Raw genomic sequence first — 21,020 nt, 5'->3', positions numbered from 1 at the left:
CTGTATCGATAATTGCTTTGGCCATTGTTCTGAAATGAAAGGTAGTTTCTATCGGTTTTTGTCTAGTTAACTTTTTCAAGATCAGTTATAGTTACGGTTTACTCTAGGTCGAGGTCAACCTACCTTTTCACCGGCATTTCCTCAAACAACGGGTTACTCATTCATTCGACATAATTCGATCATCTAAAGCTCCATATTAACCAATAATGAATATTTACTTTGAATAAAAAAAAAGGTAACTTCAGGTCGAAGTTGAACTACTTTTTCACCGGTGCCACCTTGCACCTGGCTATTTGTGTATTCGAACGTAATTCGATTCCCTAAAGTTCCGTACTCTAGTTTAACGAGTTTGCGCTCGTTTTTTAGGCTTACAGGTATAGAGACTTTTGAGAAACTACCTTTTTTTTGTCAATATATTAACATTGTATTTAGATCTCGTGACATTCATTCTAACACATAGTTCTATAAATATTAATACAATACTGGTTTATAATGCACTTTTTAAATTGTGATAATAATCGATTTGCATAGTTATAATACTTCAGGTAATATTAGAGGGTTCTTTTATCATTCATTTTTACGAGATTATTTATATATACAGTTTCTTCCACTACTATTGGGTTTTAATTTCAATATAGGTGCATCATCCGGCAGTGCCGCCTTTGAACTTGGAGATGTAAGCATCATCGAGAAGTCGATAATTTTCCCATGACGAAACATTTGAGATGAGAATTTGAGTTCAAATATTATATTATTTTTTCCGCTTTCAGGTATATTTAAGTACATTAAATAGACTAACAACGGGTTTGGGAGGTGCAGGTACTCCAGTTTGGCCATTATGTCAGTCTTTCGCATATTTAGTTAAATGACTTTCCGGCATAACTGAGATAAGGATACTTTATTATTTATTATTTTCACTATGGGAACACTTAAGTTTACGTGTGATTGGCAGCAGCATAGTTGCTCACGCACGATTACGTCTAAGCCAGGGAATATTTTTCTTCCAAAATTTTCGTCTTCTTGGAAGATATTCAGGGTTATTTTCTTTATGTCTTTATAGTCTTTTGGGGTAACTTGAAAAATTGCGGATCCCGTTGAAGGGTTTATTTGATTGAGATACGTGTTATTTACACAATTGACGTATAAGGCCTTAAGGAAGCTTTCACCTTTTAACATATGTCCTTGGTCTATTAGTATGGAGAGAATTTTAATGGGCCAAACTGTGGTTATGTTGTTATCATCTTGATCATACCAAATGTTTTCGGCGATATAGTTAGACAACAAGCTATATTTTGTTTCTGGGACATTTTGTATTAAAATTCAGAAGGTCAAGTTGGCATTTAGTCTGGTGTGTTCGTGTTTTCTCGTCATTGCACCCGCACTAAAATTATAATGAACTAAGCTTGCCGTTAATCTTAGGATCATTCTTTGTTCTAAGATCGTCCTTCAAGATTTCGGGAGATAATACAGTTTTGAACAGTCGAGATTTACTACTGCTCTGATAGGTTCCTCTTCTTTTAATGAATTATCAGCAAGTCCCCAGTCTTTTAATGAATCATTAATGTTGTCTACACTATGTCTTTTCTTATGATTCCATGAGGCTACATTCTCCAGTCTACGACCATTTAATTGTTGATGGCTTGGGTATCTTATCATGGTTACTTTTGTTTTTTAATTTATTCTACTAGATTTTGGGTTAATATAAGCAACATACCGTATGGTTGCTTGTTTCGGCGTTTCCCTTAACCAGTGGTTGAAGGTTACTCACGTACCGTATCTGTAAATGTGTTCTTATATAAATTCTATTAGTAATTATGAAATCAATGATTACTTATTAGTAATATATTTTCAAAATGGTTATAGTAGTTTAAGGTATAATAATGATTATGAAATAATTAAAATAGTTACATAATTGGCTACACGGTACGTTGCTTAGCGCTTTCAATTTGATGATCGTTTGTAACATGTAGCTGTTTACCTTGCTTTTATAATTTTTTGGATAATTGATCTTCATTGGACTTCTTGGGTTCCTGATTCTTGTTCGAGTTGTTCTCCGTAAGAAATATCAAGCTACGTGCCTTTCCCCGAAATGATCAACAGTGAAAAACACAGAGCTTAAGCACCTCCCACGTATCTGACTTCCTTTTCCTTTTAATCGCATATTCCCGTATAGTCACTTGTGTTATCGCATTTCCTTTAATGGTGGGGTTTAGGTAGGGTAATTTTCGTGAATCACGCAATCAGTTTTATTACACTTCTGGCGTTTTTCTTCTTGTTCCAGTTGTACTTCGTAAAAAATACCCTGGCATGGCGCCAGTCCATGAAATCAATTAAACCGGGTACCTTCACCCTGTCAACGTATTCCCCACGCATCGGAATTCCTTTTCATCTTCATTGCTTATTCCCGTATGGTTACTTTTGTTGTCACATTATTTTCTTATGGTAGAGGTGAGTTAGGATAATTCTGGCGGATCACTTTTTATTGGGAGATTTGTTGATTTTCTCATGAGAGTCCTATAGCCAAGTCTCATGACCAATGGAATAAAACGCACCACAGGTCACAACAGTTGACTAACGGGTCCCCAGGTTGTAAGGTCATTTCGCTTAATTGTGGTTTATAATCCTTTATTGTTCATCCTTCATATTTATAACTGGGTAGTATCTTCTCATAGGTAGCCTGAGATCCACCTGGAGGCAGAGGGTATATATGAACTCCATCTGACCACCCAAGGCTTCCACGACTGAGGGTCCACCCATTTGTCACTTATTTCCTTGTTGCGTAATCGCTATTTGTATCCTTATAGTTGTTAATCATAGAGAGCCAGGGCCAAATGGGAATGGATACGGGATGATAAACACCGTCTCCATTCCCCGTGGCCACCGCTTCCCACGGTTGAGGGTCCGTTTGTTTAAGAAGTTTGACGAATAGGCAGTTGTAGTGCTTGCCAAGCAACGTCTTGTTGTGCAATCAAGTCTCGTATCCATGTAACTTTTTCTCAACAGAGGGTGAAAGTCAAGTGATTGCATTGTGGGGCAATATACACCATGCCCATCCTTGGCTCTAATCTCCTATGCTCGGGGGTTCATCCGTTTGCACCATTGTATGTCGTATGGATATTTGAGTTATTCCTCCTATACCATCTTCAAAGTATTTCATGACTATTATTTTATTTTGCTTTTATGAATTAGAATTGTCATGTATACCGAGCTTTTATTAATTGTCGAGACAAAAAAAAATTGTTGTTACCTTCGAAGTGTGAGGGGTATCACTACTGATTTTTGGCTAAAAGTATGTTTCACACGGTTTGAGTGTTTTTTTTTGAGAAGTTTTTAAAATCAAAAAAAAATTCTCTTTTTTTTACCGTCCGAAGTGTGAGGGGTACTAATACTGATTTTTAGCTAAAAGTATCTTTTAGATGGTTTGAGTGGGTTTTTGAGCTTAAGTAGTTAAGTAAAGGGTTGTATTATATTGTTCGTTAGCATACTTCAATTAATGCGATATCTGATTTTCATTTATCCTTACATTTTGTTTAGCTTTGACTACTGCGACTAGAGTATCTATTTTTTTTCAGTTTTGTACATGCTGAATTAACGGGAGTTAAGTGAGTTGAAGTGTAACTCATTTACTTTTAAGGTGTCAAATCATCCTTCTCCCGTGGCGGAGTTATCGCCATGTGGCAAAGGGACTTATTATCAATTGTGGTATTACCTAAAAGTTTTGTAGTTTGTCATAAGGCATATAAATTTAATCCCCTTGTATTTCCTAAATGAAAATTAAAATATATTTATGTTTAGCAGTGAGCTTATTGGCGGGCAGAAACCAGAACAAGTTAATTTGGATGTAATAATTTGCCACAAGATACAATTCTTTGGTTCTATAGTCATTGGAAATGCGACTGAAAAATATCGCAGCATTAAAATTTGCCACATGGCAGGGGTATGATATTACCTAAAATTTTACGGGGATATGTTTATGCGTTTGATGATTCTTTGAAGATTTCGTTTATTTGTCTACTTTACCCTTGCGGTGCCAGACGTTGCTGCCATAAAGGCGCCACAGACGAGGGCCGCGCGACTGAAGGGGGGGGGGCTCATAAATTTGATTAGAACATTACCTATAGTATCTGTAATTCTTTTTCTTTTGTATTCTATCGCGATAATCTTTAATAGGTTAGCCTTCTATAGGAGCTTGATTTAAGGAAAAAGTTCGAAAATTTAGCTTTATTCTATCTACCAATTTAGATTTTTTTTTAAACATGTTTCTGAACAAAGAACAAAAGTGTTTCTTATCGGTGTTAGAATCTATTCACTTCCTCTCTTTTATGGCTTCAACTTTCGCTTGATTACATTATAAATTTCCCTTGGGTCATTCATACTTCGTATAAATGTACGTTTTTTATTTTATCAATTTTAGTTATACATATATGCTAACTAGTGAATGCGTATTTTTTGAACTCTTGAATACCGTGCTTTCGCAAAGCTTGACTTCCGTGAATAACATGTGGTTACTATGCTATATTTCTTATTGGGGGAGGATTAAGGATTATGAGGGACCTGAGGTCGTAACTGGTTCATAAGGTTAGTAAAATCTATTAAATACTGTCTTGTCATAAGTGCATTTATGAATCACATAATTTTTGGAAGAATCTTCCTATTTTTACATCCATTGGTTAGTTCGTGATTAGTAATGGTTGCTAGTCCATATTTTGACAAGCCTATATTGGTTTAATTTTGACCTACTCTTAGCGATATGTTGTGTGGTTTGCGTCTTTTATGAGAACCCATAGAAATTGAATTACATTCCTGAAGCAGAATATATATGCTATTGTCAAATAGCCATTAGCCTAACTGCACGTTGCCACTTTTTATAGCGCCACAGTGAATTTATGATTGACGCAAGGGTCATTTTCACGATACGCGCTATGTGATTGTCCTTTAAATATTGTGTAAATTACGATACTTTAGGAATTAACTGATTGGTTTTATGCTTTTACCCTTCTGGTAGGCTATTTTAGTAAATTATTTGTCTTATACATATATAATATACGACTGATTGCTGGATCGTAAGCGAATATTTAATTCAAGACTAGCTTCGCATTTGGTTTTACCGGTTGTGATTATCTTACAATCATAGTTCAAAACCTCTCTAAAGTTAAGAAATTGTCTGACCTAGGAAAAAGTTTTTTTTTTATTTTTCTTTTGTTACAGGTTATTCTCTATACTTTAATTGCGCGGTTCTTTTGTATGCTTTGACTTGCTTTAAGGTAATCTTGGTTGAATTTATTGCTGCAATTTTTTAGGGTTTTTGACGAATATTTTGCCCTTTGCCTATCGGCTGTAAGCGTTAAATATTTTTGCTAAATATTGCAAAATTAATGTGTAATTTAGCTAATCGTTGGTTACGATTTTAATCTATGGTACAACAATTTTTATTAGGGAAAATACATTCTTTATAGTTGGTCATCAAAAATTGAAAAATTGATCAATATGGGTCCTTTTTTGTATTATTTCTATCTTACTTGTGATTCCCAGATATGATATCTTGGAACTTTGATAGCTATTTTCACGTATTTTTGCTTTATGAAAGGTTTTTCTTTAATGCTTGTCACTCTTGACTTAGAGGATATGTGAATTAATATTTGATTATGCCATTCAAGAAATTCAGCTAACCAAATAGGCTAGACCACAAAATAGGCTAGGCCTATCATTTTTTTCTCCGTATTTGTGGGGCTTGTTTTTATAACTTAAGAATTACACTGCCCTCGGGGTTTTGTTTGTATCTGTGGATATACTTCCTATTAAGGAATATGTTATGTTGAAACTCATATAACATAATTAACACCTTAAATTTTACAATTTTGGCTTACTTTTTGCGCTTAAGGTTATTTTGCGTTGAATCTCTGACGATATTTTTTTGAAACAGAATATTATATTTATTTTATATGTTCTGGATTATACCACATCAACCTATGATCAATATATGATCAACCATATGAATAAAGATACCGAGATTTCTAAAAGAGGAAACGAAGGAGAAAATCTTTAGTTTCTACCTATGGACTTATTCCCTACTAAAATGTCCTATCGCATTTCTATAGGTTGAAATTTACAAGCCAAAATTAGTATTTTAAGTTCTACAATTTTGATTTATTTTTACGTTTTGGAGTATTGATTTGCGCCAATTCTCTAATGGAACATTGTGTGTCTTATGATTAGTTATTGTAATAATACTAATCACGATAGCAAGATATTGCGAAAATGACGGTCTACTTTTGTAAAAAAAATCATATACATTAACTAGCCCAACTTTGGAAAATTGGTTTGTGAATAATTTTTAAATACAAGGAAGGACTTGAAGGAATTGTAAGGCCTGCTTTTGTTGTTCTGCTTGATAAAGAACTCTTTGTCTATAATAACGATTAGTTACCCTTCTCTAAGAAACGAAAAGAAATTACATTAATATTTAAGGGAGAACTAGCGTATTTCCTACTCTTTGAGTTTGAGTGGAGGCTAACTAGCACGCATGGTGCAAGTTGGGGTAAATAAATAACCTTAATGTGACAACTGTGCCTTCTATCGGTATTAAGGATTTTTTTGTATTAATTGGTTAGAGCGTGCATTTTTGAGGAAAAAACAAATGAAAACGCACGGGTGTAAGGAGGGGGTGACCAAATTTCGTCATTTTAGCTTTTGTAATTATTGGCTGCATTGGAGTTCGTGTTTTTTTTGTGTTGCGCTTACGTGGTTTGGATTTATGATGATTGGGAAGCAAAACTCCTTGAGGCTCTTTTTATGTCGTTTTGTGACTCTAATATGTTTGGAAATGGAGGACTCGGCCTGGTTCACGGGTTATCTGTAGGGTCAATGTATATTTTTCCCCTTAGGTGTGCATCTTCTCTACACTAGCGCCTGTTTTTTTTTTTTTTTTTTTTTTTTTTTTTTTTAAGAACCACTCTACTGTCTTTTAATAAAATTAGAAGAATAGATTATTTATTACAAAACTATTTCTAGGATATGACGCAGTACACGGGGTTAATCAAACTGTATTCCTTGTATTTACTTTATAAGAGAGAAGGCATTTTGACTTTGTCGGAGAAGACACCTAAACAAGTCTAACAATTTACCATTATTGTTTTTTTTGTGAATTTTTGGAACGCATAGCGAAGTTATTGGCGTGAGATAGCTTCCTATTCACTAAATTTTATCGCTAAACATTATATTCTATAAAATGTAACCACTTTAATGTATAAATTTTTTTTTTAACGAGAAAGGGATTTTTACCTCTTTCTTTTGAGTTCAATTAATTCCCATGTTTGATATTCCTTAGTTTTCCGTATCTTCTGGTAATGGTTGTGTTTTGGGTGTGACTTGTGGTGGAGAGACTTCTGAGGAATCTTGGCCCATAGTAACATTCTCTTGGGCGTCTTCGTACTGGGTCCTCATAATTATGTTATTATCCGTTGGAGGATCCTGTTGAATAGTTTCCACTTGGGGTTTTATATTATGGCGGGCTTGGTTTGGGATTGCAAAATGAACGGGTTGTGATGGTCCTTCGTTGTAATCGTTAGCAAGAATATTTTCCAAATGCGTATTGAGGGGTAGTTCAATTTCAACTGTAAAGTATGTTGCCACCGTCTTTTCTCATTTTGAGCAGAAATCTCTTTGTTTTTGTAATTCTCTGGTAATTTCGGTATGGTTTTCCTTTAGCTGTTTCTCTAAGCCGTCCTGTTGTAGTTTAATTATTTCTTTCTGTGCTTTTAAGTGGTCGTATTTATGTTGTAAGTCTAAGATCTTTGCTCATTGGAGTGCCAGGGACTCTTGTACTGCCATTGTCGCGGACAGAACAGTACTGTTTCTATAATCTTGTACTTTTTTACCAATTTCCTTCATTTTATCGTATAATACTTGTAATTTTAGGATATTGTCGGGATAATTATATCGTTTTATAAGCGTGGCGTCGCTTATTGATTCCATTTCATTCTGAATTTTGGCGGTCTGTTCTTTCACTTCCATAAACTGGGTCTCAATTAATTTATCCATTTGTTTAGTTACTAAGATCTCATTTATTTTTTTGTTAATTTTTTCTTGGGATGCCTTAACTTCACTAAGAGATTTAAGTATGGTTTCTATCATATTCTCAATTTTTTATTTTTTCTGTTATCAATTGTGCCGAGGGTTCTAGGAGTTTTGATCGTATTTGAAATAGCTGATCCATATTGGTTCTGTCTGTAACGGGGTTGCACTAGTTATCTTTCTTTTTGGAGGAGGGGTTGAACAATTCTTGTTTTCTTCTATCTTCGGTTTTTTTTATCAAGCCTGGATTCAGTTTATCTGGAAAAATTGACTATTTTCTTCTTTCGACCTTTTATGGGTAGCTTTCATCGTAATGTCTTATTCATATACTCTTGTTTTTAAGTTTTTTTTTCAAACTGCTCGTTTCGATTTAATATAATTTCATGAATTTTTTGGGGTACCTGGTCCCTAGACGATTTTCCATTTATCTGGTTTTTTACTTATTCTGCCAGATTTTGCGGTAACTTCCTGTTCAGTTTCTGGCGTTTTATTCTTTTTTGACTTTCCCATAGAGATTAGGTCAAATTTCTTGTACTTTTTGGATAGAAATTTTTTACCTTTTCCCTTAGCTTGTTTTGCAGGCGCGGTAGCCGAAGTTGGTTTTCGTTTTTGTGTGTCTTGGGGCTCATCGTCGGATTCAGTAGAACTAGTTCCTGAGGATTCATCATTAGGGCTTTCTGGGGTGGTCCTTTTTAATTTCGGAGTATCACCTGCCCTTGCTTCATATATCTCGTCTCCTCTGGAAGTGGAGGGTTAATTTTCTATTTCCTCGCGCTGAATACCTGTTTCGGGGGAGTTAAAAGATCCTTGGGGACTCTGGAAGGAATCAAATATTTGTGGAGAATGTCTCCATTTCTTGAATGCCATATTTTCTGGGGGGTGGGGTATATTTTGCAGCATGGTCTGCTTCCAAGAGTGTGATTCTTTGGGTTTTACTTTGGATACCGTTATGTGGTGGTATTCTCCTAGACTTTCATCTTCAGGATGTTCCTGGGTCCAGGGCAAGGTACTTTGCCTTGTTTTTATCGGATAATTTATAATGTCCATGGGTTCTCTCAAACTTTTTGTATTTCCCTTATTTGTATGCCTGGGTAGAGTCTTCCTTATTTTTGCACCCGGGGTTTCCATAGCTCTGTTTAATTCATCCTGTAACGATAGGGGTCTTTCTATTGGGGTTGCTGGGGATACCATGTCATCGGGAAATCTTTTAGGGGGACATGGGGTTTAAATTCTATCGGGGAAAAAGTGGGTCTTTGGAGACAGCGTATAATCTAATTTCTCCGAACTTTCTGAAGATGAACTTTCTGGATCTTTTGGGGTTCTTGCTGGTATGGGTATTAAGAGTTTTCTTTTAGGAATGACTAGGTTTTTCATGGCCACAAATTCTTCGAAATCTTCCTCTTCGCTATGGTTTTCGAAATAGTTTTGTTTGAAATTGAAGGGTTTTAACTCGTCTAGTCTTGACTTAGGGAACTCATTTTCCGCGTTTGATGAATCTGAAGATGAGGGTTTGGGTGCCCATTTAATTGGATACTTGGCTTCCTTTATACGGGTAACATGTGCCTTGTATGTTCTCCCGTTATCTGGGTTTATCCCTTTAAAAGTAAAATTATTGTCGTATTTTTTGATTATTCTGTAGGGTCCCAAATGTTTATTGGAAAGTTTTTTGCCTTCTAGCTTTGCCTCATTTTTTAGATATACACAATCTCCTACTTTAAAAGTTATGTTTCCTTTGATTTTGGACTCATTTCTTATCTCTTGGTTAATTTTACATTTTTCTAACTCTTGTCTAACTATTTTATAGGTTTTTCTCATCCTATTTATAAAATCTTGCTTATAGTCCTCTGTACTATTGTAATATTCTCTAGACTCTATAATTTCCTGATAAGGTATTTTAAAATCGCGTCCAAATAAAAGAAAAAATGGATTCTCTTTAGTTGTTTCCGAGTATGCGGTATTAATTACATTGGTTAGGTAAGGTAGATACAGATCCCAATCGCTTCGATTGTCTCTTCTATAAATACTCAAAACATTGGAAAATATTTTTTGCCTATTTTCAATTTTTCCATTAGCTTGGGGATGGTAGGGGGAGGTTAATAATTTGTCGGTTTTAAGGAAAATCATTAAATCTCTTGTTACTTTAGAAACGAAGTTAGTTCCGTTGTCACTAATAACCTAGTGAGGAACACCAAATTTTAAAAATATTTTTGCTAACGCTTTACTTGTGGCATATGCGCCTTGATTTTTCAATGCTTTGGCAAAAATGAAGCCGGTAAAATGGTCTATTACTGAGAGAACGCAAGTATGACCTCTATTAGAAACAAGTAATCCTCCACTCGTACCAGATAGGTCGAATGAAACGATATCGAAAGGAAACCTTGCTACTGGCACTCTTCCCATCGGGGGATTAGGGTACGTTTGGGGATTTTTCCTTAAATTACACGCTTCACATGTATTTATAAAATCTTTAAGTTTTGTTAATGCCGGCGGTACATAAAAATATTGTTTTAGCTTGTGAAAGGTCTTAGCTATTCCTAAATGTCCACCTATATCAGAATGGAAGTACTCAAAGGCAGGTATTATTAAGCTTTGAGGTAGTACTGGAACTATTGAAGTTTGATTTCTACTTGTTTTACTTGTTACTATCCCACAAAAGATTTCTTTGTCCAAGTCGTAATAAAAATTGTCACTGTTCCACCTCAGGACACTGAAATTATTTTAAATGTTATCCAAACTCGAAAAATAAATATTGAGAGTCAAGCACATTCGTCTTTGACCTAGTTTTTTTTAATGTTAGATAAGGACGAGGTGCTATGGGTAACTTGGTTTTCTTCTGTATGGATTTTAGGTTTATTCTTCTTGTGTTTTCGTTTACTGGGATTAATGGCATTTATTTGTTTAGTTTCATTGTTTGAGGAGTTATTCTTGGGGTATCTACTCAGGTAATCGCAGGGGGCATTTTGTTTACCGGTCACATGTTCAAATTCGTAATCTAGATCTTGGATTTTCATTATCCATCTCGCTAAAATTCCAGTTGCATTTTTGAATGTGTTTAGGTACTGTAAGCTTTTATGGTCCGAGCGCAACTTAAATTTTCGACCTATTAAATAATGTTTAAATTTGTCTAAATGGTAAATTATAGATAGTAACTCCAATTCGTTGCTGAATAACTTCTTTCGCCTTTGGTTAAAGTTCTACTTGAATAGCATATGACCTTCTCTATATACTGAGGGGGTTCCTCTAGGGGTTCGGGGTAGTCTTCCACGGGGATTAATTGGGAAAGGATTGCACCGATGCCCAGACCTGAAGCATCAGTAGTAACCATAAATTGTCCCTTTTCAAAGTCTGGCAGAGACAAAATTGGCTCAGAAGTAAGAGCTTTCTTGAGAGTGTCCAAAGAAGTTTGAGCTTCCTGCGACCAGGTAATATTTTGGGAGGTCCCTTTAGTTAGATCCGTCAGGGGTTTTGCGATTTGTGCGTAGTTACGTATAAATTTTCTAAAGTAACTGGTTAAACCAATAATTGCTCACAATTGCTTTAATAGTTTTCGGAGGTTTGAGATTTTCTACACATTTTATTTTCTCAGGGTCCGGTGATATTTGGCCTTGCGTCACTATCATTCCCAAGAATTTTATTTCGGATTGAAGTAGATTTACTTTTTCAGGTCTACATTTTAGATTACCCTCTCTGAATTTTTCAAAAACTTTGGCAAATATGTTTAAATGGTCCTCTGGTGTTTCTCCCACACAGATCACATCATCCACAAAATGGATAATATTTTCTATACCTCGTAATAAGTGTAACAGAGGTCTACATAATGCACTTTAGCTAGTTTTGAGTCCGAAGGGTACTCTCAAATATTCATAAGAACCACATTCCGTCATCGAAAAGGCCGTTTTATAGCCGTCATTGTCTGCTATCTTAACCTGATGATAACCTTGTGTGAGGTCAAGAGATGTAAAAATTTTATTTTTGGTTGAGATGGAGTGTAGGATTTCATCGATTTGGGGCAGGGGAAATTTTTCGCTAACTACCTGCTTATTTAAGGCTTTTTAGTATACAACCAGTCAAAGGTCATTGTTCTTATTTGGCGCGAGTATAACAGGGGCTGAATACGGGCTTATACTCGGCCGTAATAATATTGTTTCTTTCTAGTTCACGGATTCTGTTTTTTAACCAATCTTTGTAGCGGTGAGGGATGCGATAGGGCTGTTTAGCTACAGGCAACCCTGTGGTTTGGATAGAATGTTCATAGAACGGTATCAATCCAATATCTTCCTCACATGTAGAAAAAATATCTCTAAAATTCCAGAGCAATTCACATAATTTTTATTTTAATTGTGTATCTTGGATATGGTCTAATTTAAATTTTTCCAAAAATTGGGATCTTGTTAGTGGGTACCTATTCTTTGGATTACTGACACCAATACCATTAACTAATGTTTTCTTGGAGTTTTTCCAATTGTTTAGCTCGTGCTCAGAAATCACTTGTATTTCAACGAGGCATGTTCCCTTTTTTAATGTAATCGTATCATTTTCATGTGTGTTAGTCAGCCAAATAAAACCTTCTCCTTTCTCATATGAAATCATCTGTTCTTCACAAAACAGATTTTCGGAGATTTCTTTACACGGGGATGCAAACCAAATTTCGGGATTATCATTTACGGGGGTGAACATTTGTGAGATTTGAATTCTTTGCATAGTTTTTGGGGAGATTTTTGTTTTATGTACGGCGAATCCATAGTATTTTTCTTCCGAGTCATTTTCTATTAAATTAAGACTGGCACTTTGTTGCGTCAAATCTTCAGTTTGTCTGGTTGGCTGTTAGGGGATAGTATTTGAATTTATTATTTCATTCCATAATTCTACTATTTTCTTTATTTCTGTTTGCCTATACTCTTGCATTTTTCCTATCTTTTCTTTTATTGACTCAATCCATTTGCAGCTTGTTTTTCTCCCACAGGACGAGAGATGGGGTACAAAAGACTTTATTCTATTCACTGTTACTTCCCCTCTCTCCACGCGTTGGAGAATAGGATCGTATGGATACACGAGTCTGTTATTTGCTATATCTAATAACACTTTATTAGATTTTAAAAAATTAGCACTGATTATAGCCTCATATGGGAAATTCCTGCATATTATGAAGTTTGTAGAGAAAAGTCTATTATCTTTTGTCACATCTAGGCGTATGGAGCCTATTGCTTCCAGTCTATTTCCTGTGACACTCGTTAAACTGGGAATATTGAAAATTTTCCGTCGCCTAATATATACTGGTAGTCTATTAAATACATTCGAGTTTATTATATCAACCGATGCACCGGAATCTATCAACGCTTTAAAACTAATACTTGCAACACCAAAATCATTTAATATAGGTAATATGTCATTATTATCACTTAAGGAAGGTAGAATTACTGGAAGGGACCTATAAAAAATACTCGCTTCCAGGGTCTCGGTTAATTTTCTCGGGGGCCTAACTTATTTTCTTGTACTTTTATTGGATAGGTTGGGGTTTGACATTGGGGTTTAGTGGGAATTTCAATTGTTAGGGAATTTCCAAGTTGATTGACATTTGATTGTCTTGGTTGCCACGTATAATTACGTGGGTTAGGATTTCTTGTGCCGACGGTTCGTGGCATTTGTTCATTTTGTATTGACGAAAAATTTCTTTCGTTTCCCGAAAAATTTCTTTCATTTCCCGTCGGGAAAAAATATCCTCTGTTGTCGTATTCCTGTTGAACCTAGTTGGATACACCGTCCGTGAATTAAATTGGTACATGTTTTGTCGCGTATTTGCGGTGGGGAATCGATAAATATTTTGTCGGTTGGGGGAAAGATTTGAATAGGGTTGGGGAGGCGTATATTGAGAGGGATTCGCGTATCCAAATCCTTGCTGGTAGGGCTTGCGGAACGATGGGAGACGCGGGGGGTTATTTCTATAACTTCCTGACCCATTGGCATTTGAGTCTGTTCTCCTGAACAAACGGTTATTAAAACTGGGGGTTGCTGGTGTATATTTGTTTCTAGTACGGCGTTCCCTGGCGATATGTCCTTGTTTATTACATGCATAGCATATAATTGGGGGGTTCTGTACGTAGTTTGTCGTATTCGTGGGTACAAAACGTACCATTCTTTGCCTCGTAGGGGTTGGAGATCTACTTTGGTTCGGTTTGGGTGAGTTATCTCTCAAAAAAATCCTGGGGAAATCCCTCGTGATCGTCCTGGAGTTGAATTTTCTACATTATTTATTCTTGACTTATTGTGATTTGCCACAATCGAGTCAATTTCAATCGTTCTCTCTACTTCCTGAACTGCTAGCTCTAATGTTTGAATATTTTTGATATTAACATTCGGTACAGTTTGGGGCTTAATCCTTGCATGAAAGCATTTAGTACAATTTTATCGTATAAAGGACCGGATTCTTTTCCGTACTTAGCCTCAATGGACACCATTACCTTGTGTAGGTATTCCCTAACATTTTGTGTTTCATCGAAACATACCGTACCATGCTTTAATTTGTGTGTTGAACTGGTTTCAACAAATCTTTCTCGGAACGCTTTTAGCAATTTTTCAATTGAAATTATCGGAAGGTTGTTATCTTCCCCTATTGTATTTTCTATTTGTATTATGAATGTTAATGCTTGCCCCTTAAGTCTCATTAACAACATGCCTACTAATGATTTTAAGTCCGTTTGAGTTACTTCTACGAATTGGTTTAATTGGATAATAAATTCATCTACATCTGAATCACCGTTATATGAGGGAAGGGATTTTGAAATTTCCACTGTTTTGGCAATGAGTTTTTGCTTTAACAATTGTTCGTTTTGATCTAACGACATTTTTTTCAAAATAAATTAAAATTCGGCACTGGTTTTATTTTTTTGGATATAAGTCAAATTTGACACTTCCAAATTATATTTTTTTGTTACTATTTTAAGGGGACTTAGGCCTAACAAAATATTGCACTTCAAAGCATGCACAAAATATTGCACTTTCCCCATGCGTAATATTTCTCAATAATCTTTTTTTTGTAGAAAATTTTGTTCTTGTGTTTTGCTCCTTTAAACCGAATTGCGCCAATTCTAAGGGGGGGGGGGTTAATAAGAAATTTATGTGTTCTTATATTTTATGGTGTTTCCTTATATGGGAAAGTTCATCTAATTAATTCAATGGGGAAATTCAGTGAAACTCTTAGTTGATGGTTCGCGAGTGGCTTACCTGAGTGGAGACGGAACTTCTTGTGTGGGGAGTTTAAACTAGCGGTTCAAATAGGGAGCTTGCATTAATGGCCATACTAAGTCGAAATCAGATTGAGAGGTGTCTGGTTCCCTTGAGAGCGAGTGGAGCCACAAGGACTAACTATCTTGAGAAATACTAACATAGAGAGAATAAAATAAGAAAGTAATGTATTTTATTTTTACTCACATAATCGTCACAGAGCATGGTGGTAAGATTCTTACAATGTATGTCTGAATTAGATACATTTGTTTCACTATGTTAAATTGGACGCTTGAGTCTTGCTCGATCTGTAGGTTACTTGAATTTTTCAGGTTCATATTTTGGGTGATTTTATTTTTTACCTGAGTATCTTTAATTGGAAAATTTTGAGGTTTTTGAAAATTGATCCCATTACAAGTTCCCCTTTACTAATTTTCATTCGTATAAAGGAGAAAGAAGTTCTCCCTTATAAGTTTTTATTGTTTTTCTTCATTAAAGTTTAATTGTAAGTACTAATTTAGCCATGCATAGAAAACACCAAAAAACAGTTCTCCCATAATCCCATTGTAATACGCAAAAAATTTCTCATTGCGCGCGCGCGAAGGCAGAGTCATGAAGACAAGTTTGAGACTGATGTATCCCAAAAATCTTTAATAGAGGGTATTGGGCTATTCGCTACTGTTTAATATTTATATCGAGTGTCTCATGTCTGTCACTGCCAACATGTCTAGGCGCTTGAGTTACAGATAGACTGAGATTTAGGAGGTCTAGCTGCGTTAGAAGCTATTCTTCGTTCTGCATCCAAAAGGCTGCCACTAGAGGGCAGCTTTAGAAGAAGAGTTTCAGGCATTCAAATGGGCGGACTTCCATTTGATTAATTGTTGTAACCTAAGCTTTCTCATGTAAGCTACAATGAAAGCGTTCACCGTAAACTTTTGTAAGTCAAAGACTTACAAAAACCGTTCGCTCTAATAAATTAATCAATTTTAGCAGAAATAGTGCTTCAAGAATTTCATCCTCCACAATTTCTTGTTTAAACTTACTTACTTACTTGTAATTGTGGCGGGAATCAGGTGTTTCCCCCTTGCCCGGTATCAAGGATCTTCGAGACCTGTTTGAACCAGGTAGTGCAGTCTACTGCCAACTCCTTTGCAAATGGGAGCCATTGAGTTGTCCATCTGTGACTAAACTTTCTGAGCTCCCCAATAGGTTCAAGGTCTGATTTAACCAAGTTCCACCAGCTTTTCCGCTGTCCTTCTTGGCGGCTCTTCCATGTGCTAAGTGGCTCAGCTAGAAGGATTCGGCGAGGCAATTACTCTGTTGGCCTCCGTAAGACATGGCCCCACCATTTCAGTCGACACTCCTTGATCGTGGTGACAACGCATCTCCTGATACCTCAGATTCGTCGTATATCCACGTTTTACATGCGATCATTCAGATTCAACTTGAGGAAGCTATGCAGACAGTTATGCTCAAACACCTTCCGTGCATTTTCATGTAGTCGCTTTACTGACCAAGTTTCGCATCCATAAAGAAGGATTGTTCGAACCAAAGCCAGGTAGACTCGAACTATAGTTCTTACACAAATTTCACGCCGGTTCCACAACGGTCTTCTAAGGGAAGCAAAGACCGTCTGTGCTTTCTGCAATCGCTGCTCAATATCGGCGTCAGAAGATCCATCAGTACAAAGCTGGGAGCCAAGTTATGTGAAGCTGTTGATCTGATCCAACTGTACTTGATTTAAGTTAACGAAATACGATCAGTGTGATTTATTGCCATAAATTGTGTCTTCCCTGTGCTAATTTTCAAGCCAACGCAATCTGCCCAAGTAACAACCTTATTGAGCATAGTTTGACCTTTCTCTGGGTCCGAGAAGATTGCGACACCATCAGTGTATTCAAGGTCTCCAAGTGCAAGATTATGTCCCATCTGAACTCCTGGATGACAAGATAGTGCATGCTCAAACACCCAATCAATACAGTAGCTAAACAGAGTCGGAGACAGGCCGTAGCCTTGTTTTACTCCCAACTCAACCGGATATTCTTCAATCTCTTCTCCGTAAACTCAAACTCGGCTCAGAGAACCCTTGTAGTATGCTTTAAGTAGTCCCAGAAATTTAAGGACATTCTATCATTTTCAAAAATTTTCTAGTTTTTGGCGAGTGATCGAATCGAAGGTGGAAACAAATTCCAGAAATATCAGAATCAGGGGCAAATTACTACTACTACTACTACTAACAACTCACCGCAGCACCAAGCCACCTGAGGCCAACACAGCTACGCACGCTCCTCCTCCACCCCAATTATACCTTTCAACTGCTGGATAATGAGGCGGAGTGCAAAATTATTGTCAGTGCAGCCTCTACCAGGACGGAAACCGGCTTGATTTTCACGAATTCTTGTCTCCCTTGCCCCCTTGAAGCGGTTAAGGAGGCTAATCCCAAAAATGTATCCTGCAATGTCAATTAGACTTATTCCTCGGTAATTCTTGTTTAAACTGTAGCATCATGTCTAGCTAGACAGTTTTAGCCAGAAAAAATATTAGAAAGTATATTCTGAATCCCTCCCAGTTGACTGCGGTGTACCCCAGGGCATCCTGCTATGTCCAACCCTCTTTATTTTAGTGGTCAACAATCTTACATCGCGTCGGAATGACCTTCCGAAATTTTTCAACAACCTTTTGCAGGTAGAAATTTGTAAAAAAAAAAAAAAAAAAAAAAAAAAAAAAAAAAAAAAAGCCTAAAAAGTGACTCTTAACAGGTGCCCTAGAAGATTTAGCAGCAGGAGTTCGTGCCCAAATATGAAGCAGCAGCAGAAAGTTCGGGCCCAAATATGAAGGTAAACCATAAAAATCAAAGATTTTGACAATAAATTCCTGGAGTCTGAACCCAAATTTCTACGATCAATTCCACAAGAAACTCAAGTTAAAAATACGTAGCTTTTACGAGTAATCATCAGATGTGATTTCAGCTGGTAACCACACGCTGACAAAATCACTTTGAGCAGGCCGTACACTTTCCCCTGATTATACAGAATTTTTATTGAAGAAAGAAATTAAATTATTGATGAATACACAAATTATCATAGCCAGGATGCTCGTTAGTCTCAAATCATGAGCCACAATTAGACAAACCACATTCTACGCCTTTAAGGTTATATTTGCTGCATATACATATCTTGCAGCATCTGCTTTGTCAATACTGCTGGTAGGCTTATTAAATATGCGTTAAACTGTCATGTGTATCAGGCAAACTTGTAGGAATTTATTTTAGAGGGGTCACATTTAGAAAGGGGAGTGAAGGTAAAAAAAATATACTGTTTATTTATACAAAAATAAAGGAAATAATAGAAAATCGTAGTATTTAGAGATATAGGGAGGGACACAAGGCCCTTTGTGGACATGCTTGATCAATTATGGACGCAAAAAGATTTTAAGGGAAAGAGCGACATTTTGGGGGCATACAATTTTGATAATAAACAAACAATAGGCGAATTGCCTAGAAATAATAAAAAAAAAGCAGAAATTTTACCAGATATTGGATGTGCCACGGATCCACGGGCTTACCCTAGCTAAATTTGCTTGGCCCAAACCGTTGTTGGATCTATTTTTTGTTTAATTTACTTTCTAATAAGACTGTATTTTTTAAAATCAAAACTAAAGCTATAATTTCATAATTTTTCTGACCCAGGGAGGTCATTTCCAATCTTGGCTAGGGTACGGTTCTCAATAACATTTTCACTACTCGATAATGCAAAAAAAGGCATTCAAGATCAATCTTAGGCTATAAATCTGTCAAGCATGAAAAAGGGAAAAAAAACTACTAGGTCTAGCCTTGGTAAAGGCATTTTATCCCCCCCCCCGCCTCACGGCAACCCAGCATATAAATATGCGTAATAATACCGTATAAATATGTCAAGAAGGCAGGTTCGGTTACTCTGAATTACACGCGCAGTCTTTCTGGAACCAGGAACTGTTCCCTTCCCCGCCACACCCCAATTATGAGTCAACTCCCAAGCAAGAAAGGCAGAAAGATCCCTATAACAACTTCAATTTACAGCAAAACAGAATTGTATAGCCTGAGTTCTATTTTGTCTTTTGTTTCCAACTTGTATGGCTACCTCTATTTTAATCTGCTCACACCTCTTTATAATCCCTGTCTCTTTTTTTGCAAAAAATACTCTTTTTAGCTTTGGCTGATTTTTGGTTTATTAATTTTAATTTGTATATCGCTGTTTTTTTTTGTTTTTTTTTTATGAAACAAGAATCTATAATTGAAATTGGATCTAAAAACGTATCTTGAAATTTCATGATTATGGCAACAACAACAAAATCATGACCCCCCCCCCCCTCCCATACAATAAAATAAAAACAAGCAATAACCTTATTGAAAAATAACCTTCCCAAAAGGTTATGTGGTAAGATAGAAAAAGGCAGGGGTGTCAGTTCACGAAAAAGTATGGGAAGAAAAATTATTTTTCAAAATTTAAGGGGGGAGTACAATTTTGTGGTTTATTTCGATTATTTGAAGAGACCAAGAAAATTTATTTTTCATAATTTAGGGCAAGATCTAGCGGATAAATTGCCCTCTTCCTCGTTCCCGACTAATTGACGTCCCTGGAAGGGGGGCATTTTATACTTCCCTTGGGTAATCATAGTTTACCGTTGGTGATTATATGGTAATACACGATAATTCTGGTGATAGATTGTTTTATAGAGGTTCCCAACCACTAAATTTAACCCCTAACCTCATTAAATGCGTTGGATGACAAAGAACACAATCAAATATCAATCTAATAAATTAGTCATTTAAGAGCACAATCAAATATATAAAAAGAGTGCAAGTCTTACGTGAAGGAGGGGCCTTTAACTGATTGTTCCAAACTACTACAATATGTACCAGAGAAGGGGTAGCAGCTAAACTTCTGATTATTGCGTACAAGCTCTCCAACCGATTATATGTGAGTACTACCGCAGTAAATCCTTGAGATTTTGGTGGAGCCATTGGCAGAATGAAAGCATTCGGGTTAGACATCTAAACATACAATATAAGAATAATGACATATGTTCAAATTATAAAATATACTTGCTTTAAAGAATTTATATAATTTTAGTGGAAATATAATAAAATTATGATGGTAGTAAGTAGTAAGTAACTATGACGGCACTAGACCGTTGAGGTTCAAACCGGCGGTGCTGATCTCCGTTTCGTGGCCCTCAGCCAGGAAGTGCAATGGGGGGCTGGAGGCCAGCCATCCTGTGCTTTAACACAACCTTCCTGCTTACCTTCCCCAGATTTTTCCAGGTACCCATTTAGAGCTGGGTCGACTCTGGCTAAGCAGACAGGGTCACACCAATGACCCGCGTCCCAAACCCAAAAAACTGGCCACGCCAGGGATCAAACCCGTGCCCCTTGGCACAAAGAATTCTCAACCCAGCGCACGTCGACTTAGCCAGGACGGCTAATTATGATACTAGTGATAATTTTAATATGATTATATATTTCTATTGTTATTAGTACAACAAGAACGACTACTACTACAACCTGAAAACTCAGAGGAGCGCCAAGCCACTTAAGGCCAACGCTGCTCCTTCTCCACCTCAATCTGTTTAGAGCTTCACTCTTTACTCCCTCCAATGATGTTCTTATCTGCCAAAGAAAAAAATACTTTTCCCATCCCATCCACGGACGTCCTGCTTCTAGGTTTTCAAAAAAGCACTATTTTGGA

The 21,020-nt window shown here is 36.4% G+C and overlaps 1 protein-coding gene across 1 annotated transcript in view; it reads right to left on the bottom strand.

The window, feature by feature from the left end:
* The window catches only part of LOC148949781 (exostosin-2-like), a 98,439-nt gene that overhangs the window by 60,145 nt on the left and 17,274 nt on the right, over positions 1 to 21,020 (bottom strand). Inside the window, 1 exon segment of the mRNA XM_089093089.1 lies at positions 20,143 to 20,326. Within this exon segment, the coding sequence (XP_088949215.1) occupies positions 20,143 to 20,326 (184 nt within the window).

The sequence above is a fragment of the Artemia sp. Qi Xiang Cuo genome, chromosome 8, assembly GCF_049724085.1.
Source record: "Artemia sp. Qi Xiang Cuo chromosome 8, ASM4972408v1, whole genome shotgun sequence".
In the NCBI taxonomy this organism is placed as follows: Eukaryota; Metazoa; Arthropoda; class Branchiopoda; order Anostraca; family Artemiidae; genus Artemia; species Artemia sp. Qi Xiang Cuo.
The sequence above is the reverse complement of the archived record's forward strand: the minus strand, read 5'-3'. Positions and strand labels throughout refer to the sequence as shown.